Source organism: Phyllostomus discolor, chromosome 2 (genome assembly GCF_004126475.2).
Source record: "Phyllostomus discolor isolate MPI-MPIP mPhyDis1 chromosome 2, mPhyDis1.pri.v3, whole genome shotgun sequence".
NCBI lineage: Eukaryota > Metazoa > Chordata > Mammalia > Chiroptera > Phyllostomidae > Phyllostomus > Phyllostomus discolor.
In genome coordinates this window covers 205,786,359-205,793,830 of record NC_040904.2, presented here as the reverse complement: position 1 = coordinate 205,793,830, position 7,472 = coordinate 205,786,359, and the positions used below count along the sequence as shown (strand labels likewise).

At 46.0% G+C, this 7,472-nt stretch overlaps 1 protein-coding gene across 1 annotated transcript; it reads right to left on the bottom strand.

Annotated features, from left to right (window-relative positions):
• Positions 1-5,736: 5,736 nt before the first annotated feature.
• Positions 5,737-7,472, bottom strand: ASCL4 (achaete-scute family bHLH transcription factor 4). The gene has a single exon (XM_036019532.1). It carries the CDS (start codon positions 6,660-6,662, stop codon positions 6,171-6,173), a length of 492 nt encoding a protein of 163 aa, XP_035875425.1. The 5' UTR covers positions 6,663-7,472; the 3' UTR covers positions 5,737-6,170.

Here is a 7,472-nt window from a genome sequence, read left to right as displayed (position 1 = left end):
GTGCTCTGACTGGGAATCGAACCTGCGATGCTTTGGTTCACAGCCCGCGCTCAATCCACTGAGCTATGCCAGCCAGGGCTCCTTCACCCATTTTTTAATCAGCTTTTTTTTTTTTTTTTTGCAGTTGAGTTGTAGAAGTTCTTTATTTTCTTACTTTTTTATTTTTCAATTTTTTTTCACTTACAGATGAAAAAAGTGAAGGGATGGAGACGTACAGACTGGTAGTTACAAAACAGTCATGGGGATGTAAACACAGGGAATGTAGTCGATAATGTTGTGATGATAACTGTGTGTGGTGCCAGGTGGGGGCTGGAAATGCAAGGGGGGACACTGTGTAAAGTATGTGACCGTGTAACCACTGTGCCCCACACCTGAAACTAACACGAAATAGTATCAAAGGTAAACCCTCTTCTCATTTTCATCGCTGTTTCCTGCCAGTGACAGACCCTGCCCCATCTTCTTCCCGACCTCAGCACCTACCTCGGTCTTTCCCCAAACCTGTGGCTCCCCACCCCAGTTACTAGGACCTTCAGCTCCACTTGACTTCAGACTCCTTGAAGCCTTGTCACCTATGAGTCTCTGAATCAACCAGAACTTTCACCTCTAAGGTCTTAGGCTCAGCCCTATCTTTAATATACTATCTTTTCCCCCAAATGGTTTCCCCTTAGATCATCTCAGCTCTCTTTCGTTATTCACCATGAAGCATCTTGAAAGGGCAGTCTTGCCTGGCTGGCGTAGCTCAGTGGATTGAGTGCGGGCTGTGAACCAAAGCATCTCAGGTTCGATTACCAGTCAGGGCACATGCCTGGGTTGCAGGCCATGACCCCCAGCAACCGCACATTGATGTTTCTCTCTCTCTCCGTTTCTCCGTCCCTTTCCTCTCTAAAAATAAATAAATAAAATCCCCCCCCACCAAAAAAAGAAAGGGCAGTCTTCACCCTACTTCTGCTTCCTCATCCCACCCCTTTGATGCTCTGACAAGTGCCTCCAAGTGACTTTTTATTGGCTAAGTCCAATGGGTCCCTCCCACACAAACTCCCTGACACATCTCCTTCATAGGATATTGTCACCCACTCCCTCCTTATAAAATGGTATCCACGTTTCATTGCCAGGATCTCATACCAGCTTGCTTCTCCTTCTAACTTCTTCGCCCTCGTGGAAGACACTTCTTCCCCTGCACTCCTGCAGAGCGGGCCTGCCCCAGCTCTTCTCCCTGGGAGAGCTCAGCCAGTCCTGTTTCTACCTAAACGTGTATGAGTCAAGTCTGCAGTTGTTCTCGACTTCCCTCCTGACCTTGACATCAGCATTTCCAATTGTTGTTGGAGAGGAGGGCCTATCGGTATTTCAAACCCGGCACCTCCAAAGCAACACTTGTACCCTTTAAATCTGCTTCTCTGTCCGTGTTCCCCATTTCACTTGATGGGAACTTACTGGAGTTGTCTTTAACGTCTCCCTCTTCCTCGCCCGCCTTCCCCGTCTTCTGAGTTGCCAAGACCGCTCAGTGCTACCCCCACGCGGTCTCCCAGTCCATCCGCTCCTTCCTGTTCCCGCAGCCCCGGGTCAGGCTTTCACTTCCTCTCCCAGCTACTGCAACATCCTGCTGGCCTGCTGCTGGAGTGGTCCTCAACCTCAGGACTGGACAGTTCGCCCTCTTTCCAAACACACAGAAAGATAGTTTTTTTTTTTCAACAGTTCCCCATTGTCTAAAACATCAAGTTCAAGATTTTTTAACCCGGCCTTCAGTGCCATCTAGACCCTTGGCTCGGCCATCCTGTTACTCAGCTTCTACCCTGTGAGCACAGTCCCTGCTTTGAGACATCTCTGTGCCCCGTGCACCCTCTGCCTGTAATTCTCACCCATGTGCACCCCTCAGTGCTGCAGCCCCGCAAGCTTCTCCTCCTAGTTCTCTACCCACTTGAAGCTGCTCTGTATCCTCGTAGCATTTTTCATTTTGGACATCAGTCATACCGCTTACACCTTTTTTCCTTGTGTCAGGGCAAAGCGGTCCATGCTTCCTCTAGATTGTAGGATTCTTTGAATTCTATTCAACAAAAAATTACAGAGCTTGTTTTTTCAAAAATGAGGCATTGTGACAGCAACTAGAAGAATAAGCTGCCGCTCTGGGACTGGATCTTTCTGGTAGGAAAGAGGTTTCAGAAAAAGAGAGCTGCTGTATTATGCGCAGGAAGTGGCCATGTGGGCACGTCTTCCTGACGTTTGTTTCCCCCAGTCTCGGAGTCTCGGACTTCACACGTGTCAGATGAATGGCATTTTCAAGCTGGAAGGCCTAAAACATGATGCAATCGAATCTTCACATGTCCTAGCCAGGGAACTGAGACTACAGAAGTTAGGGACTCTTCCAATGTCAGCAGGTCACTAAGTGGCAGAGCTAGGCCAGGGCACACTCTGCCACACCCCGACACTAAACCCTCCTTCTGTGTATGCTTGGGGCTGGGGTTGGGGTGTCACAGCAATTAATTAGGGAATGTTAGAAAAGCAATAAATTATCTTCAATGGCTATGTCTGGGCTGAGTGGCCCAAAAAACAGGGAAAATCTTGAAGGCCATGTAAATGTGTCTCTTTTCATGAATGCATCATTTCCATAGAACTCCCCTCTACTGCTGGTACCTAGCTTGTTGGTCATTAGTTTTGTGCATGCCTGGTATTTTCGCTGCAGCATCTTTGCCATGGATATCTGCCCCAAGCATTTTTACTGCAAACATGTTCACTGCCTAATTAATTGGCCATAAGCCAATTTTGCCATAAAAAGGATACAAGCACAAAAAGTAAAAGGGAGACATGAAAAAGGACATAACAAAATTTAAAAGTTTATTGAGAACTACAACATATGTAAATACATTAAAACGTGTGTAGATTCATGGTAATAGTGTGTCAATAACTGATTTTTATTTTGCAGGTCGCACCTAAGCTCTTGGCTTTGTTCTGTGGGAGATGTGGGCTGAACTCTCTTCTCCCTGCATAGCGGGTTTCAGAGTAAGAAACCAGCTCTCGGGGCAAATCATCCTCATCTGGGAGAAATGCTGTTGGCAGAGCATGGCCACCAGCACACCTGCTCGACACCGAATAGACCAGGATGAGGCCTAGGTGAAATTTACATGTAACATAGGGATGGGAGTCACTGTGGAAACTTATCAATGGAGAAATGAAACCAAACTGACGACTGGCTTAAATGCATTAAGCTCAGGGCTGAGCGTGGTTGATTCGTCAATGGGGAAATGAAACCAAATAAGCAAAAACCAAAAGTGTCAACCAGTTATTTTAGCTTGTTTACAGCAAAGTCGCCTTATGGCCAATTAGTTCTGCGGTGAAAATATTTACAGCAAAAAATGACTGTGGCAAGGATGCTGTGATGAAAGTACAGCACCTAGAACCAATTTTCTTCTTTTTGACAGTAAATGGTGCTATGGTTCATTAAGCGTTCATTCACAGGAAAAGGGAAGATCGAACATTTTAAAAGGCTTCATTCCTGGGTTGGTGCTCCTCCTGTGAGCCATCAGGAAGGTTCCAAAAAAAACTGCTTGATTTTTGTCTCCCTCTAAAAAGGTTATATAATTGAGCTGGGATTTTATTTTTATTAAAGGTTTCTCAAAATCATTGTCTTAGTCTCAATAGGGCTTCAAACAAAACCACATTAAAAGTCTCTCAAGGCATTTTATCCAAAATAAAGGTTTCTTTAAAAAAAATAAAATAAAATAAAATTGCCCTTGTCCTTCTCTTTATAAGTCACTTATCTCAGCAAAGTATATTTATTCACAGATTTTATACATTTATTTTAAAGAAGTAAATGAATAAAAAGTATTCATTTTTTTCCTGCAGTTAAAAAGTAATCACATGGTCTGTGTAGATGAAAGAAAATACACTCTTATTATTACTATTCCTACTTTGGAAGAGAGAGTAGAATAAAGGAATGGGAAGTGTGACTACTGCCCCACCAAGACCCCTAAAACAGTCTCTCAAGGTTCTTAGCAACTTGGTTAATTATCATTTCCTCCAACTCACCTAGGAGGGTAACATGGGTGTTCTCCCCCGCCCCCACCCCAACTTTTATTTTTCCTCATTAGTAAATGTATCTGACTTAGGCTTGCTCCACTGAAACCCCCACACGGAATAACAGCCTGCCTGGAGACCATAATGGACATATTCCAGGAGAGTGCAAGGCTGGAATTCAGTGACGAGTAGGAAAAACGGCTCTTACATTTTGTTCACTCAAACTGATAGGCTCTTTCCCTGTTCTTAAGAAAGAGGAAAGTCTGGTTGTGAATCATTGCACATCATTTATCCGTGCAGCTGAAAGCGATAGAATACCATTATAGTCATCGTTATACATATTAGTAATTATACTTTCTAACATGGGTTCAGCATCCCACGGGTCAAGTGACATTTGCTGGGAGAAAGGGAAGGCATGATAAAAGAGACAGCAAGTCTGGGCTTTGGGGTCAGACAGAGCCAGGACTGGCTCTCAGCTCAACTAATTGTAGCAACGCTAATCGGGGCAACGCAAGTAAATATCTTTGGGCTTCATTTTTTTTTTCAAACCACAAAGTATGTGTAACACTCATTTCACAGATTTATGAAAATTAAACAGAACAAATGTTTAAAAAAACCACTCAGTATAATTCCTGGCATGTAAAAGATGTTCACTGAATATTAGCTTCCCTCCATCGACACATCTGTAAAAAGCAGGTAATAAAACCGACCTCATAAGGCCGAAGTGGGGGTGAAGGGAAACAGATTTCTGCAAGGGCTCGCCCTTGACAGTTTTGCCCCCTTCTGTACTTCCTAACCCCACTCCCCAGCCCCGGACCAAAGCTGCCTGCATGATCAGCATGTTGGAAAATAACTTTAGAGAGAGGAAGTTTAACTTCTTGTGTCAGGTTTTTTTTTTAAGATTTTATTCATTTATTTTTAGAGAGAGGGCAAGGGAGAGAGAGAGGGAGAGAAGAAGCATCAGTGCGAGAAACACTGAGCCTCTCTAACTCACCCCCACCTGGACCAACTGCAGCCCAGGCCCAGGCCCCAACCGGTGCCCCCTCGCTTTGAGGGACAAGGCTCAGCCAACACAGCCACAACAATATGTCATATTTTTTTACTTATTTCTGGATTTATAATTGTTTCTCAGAGAAAAAAAAACGACCAGAGCTAAGTATTTTTAAAAGACTAGAACAAGCCACAATACGTCGCTAGATGATTCCAATACACTTGGAAGCTGTCCTTGTGATGAACGTTTGAGAACCGACCAACCCCAGTCCGCCCGTTCAACCATCTAAGCATTTACTTTTAAAAAAAGTCACAGTGTCACTTCAATTTAACCAAAAATTGAATAAGAACTACAAGGGACGATGCAAGGAAAAGGAAAAACAAAACAAAACAAAACCAAAAAGCCAGTGGAGAAAAACAACTGAAAGGAAAAATGTGTTCACGCAACTCTGAATCCTCTTCCAAAAAGATGATTGGCACTGACATCTGACCTGCTAAATTCTATGAAGTTTCCAAATAAACACTTCTTGATAAAACAGGATGTATCACATACAGAATGTCTGTGTCTTCTCTAGACCCACGGTTCACGTACTCCGTCAGCAGCGCAGACTGGTCTGGCAGCACACGCTGACAAAGGTGTTGTCTGGTGTCAGCTTCGAGTCCCCTTGACCCAATGCATGGTGCCGATTACATTTCTAAAATAACTCCCAAAGGAAGGACTGCAGGAAAACATTCCTCTCATCTTAACAACTGCCATTTACTTATTTATTTTTGGAAAGTTCTTCTTCGGTTAAGGTTGGGTTTATTTCAGTATTTATGTACATTAGTTACGCACCAATGACGGCGGGAAATTCCCACTGTCACTGCCCTTTGAGTTTTTAGAATGAGGTGCTCCGAATCTGGTGCAGTTTGCATTGGAGAAGTACAGAAGAGTTTCCTGAATAAGCACCTTTAAATTGCAGGCACACAGCCAATAAAATGGAAAAAATCCAACCAGAATGTCAGAATATCATTTTCCCCTTAAAGTACTAATTTCTTTTTCCTACGATTTTTCCCCCCTGGAGGAACAACCAGATTAAAAATGCAACCACCTTCAGAGAGACCCTTAGACCAGGCTGCAAAGGCGCGCAGTGCAACGGGCGCCCGGGACCCGGCGGGGGTGCCGGTGCTCGCTACCTGCCCCCTTCCTCGGGCTCGCTGCAGGGCGACGGCACCGAGGAGGCCTTGGACTCGCCGTCGCTGTTGCATTCGGGCCTGCGCGGAGGGCCGGCTGGGGCCTCCTGCCCCTGCGCATGGAGCTCCAGCAACTCCTGGAGGTGCTTGATGTAGCCGATGGCGGCGCGGAGTGTCTCCACCTTGCTGAGGCGCTTGCCGGCCAGCTCCCGCGGCAGGTGGTCTCGGAGGCGCGCGTACCCTTCATTCACGCAGCGCACGCGTTGCCGCTCGCGCTCGTTGCGCTTGCGGAGAAAGGCGGGCTCGAAGGCGCCGTCCAGCGGCAGGGGCAGGTAGGGTCGTCTCCGGGCGCAGCACGCGTCATCCACATGCAAGGGGACCCTGAAAGGGTCCCTCAGAGGGAGGCGGGACAGGGTCCCTGGCAGGCTCAGGGGCACCGGGTGGAGGTGGTACGGCAAGGTCAGCAGTCCGGCTGGTTTCCGTTTCTCCATCCTTCGCCGCCAAGCCAACAGATCACCCAAGAAGTTAGTCTGTCAACAGAGAATAAGGTTGCAAATCTTCAAAGCTGAGAAGACGGTCCATTCAGACTGCCTGGCGCAGAAGGTCTGTTTTGGGAGAAGTTTCTGGTCCAGAAGCTACGTTCCAGAACAGGCTTCAAGGAAACTTTGCATGATTTCGTAAATTCACTGCACTCCTCGATCTCTTTATAAAGTTCCAGACGGAGGTGCTAGGCGAAGATTGAGGAGCGCTAATCCACACTTCAAAACCCCGTCTTCCTCTCTGATCTTCTTCTTTCAAAAAATAACAAAAGGGGTTCCTCCGCTCCGTCCCCTAGCCTGGAAATGTGAGCGCACACCAAACAGAGTAATCTTCCGACGCCACCTAAGGTTTACAATTACTGTAATCCACTGATCTGGGTCTTCAAGAGCACAGGAATCTTCAAGGATTCAGAGGAGCTCCTCCCAGGAACCAACAGACCTCCTGGCGGCTGAGCGAAAGTTTACCAGAGGCTTTCTCCTTGAAAATCAAAACTTGAACTGCCCTTTGTGGTTTCCGGCGTCCAGCGCTAATGGAAAGGGCTTTTAGATTGTTTGCAAACTTACACTTGCTCTTTCATTTCTGGGGAGGTGGAGGGAAGACCTCATCAAAAGAAAGACTGCTCCCTTGTGGTTATAAAATGTGTCAAATCAAGGACAACCCAGGGGAAGAAGGCTCGAGAGTTTTCTTCTCCAAAACCAAATCTTTAGAAAACCCAATTAGGCATTGTTTGAAGGGAACAGGAATGAAATGCATTTTTTTGC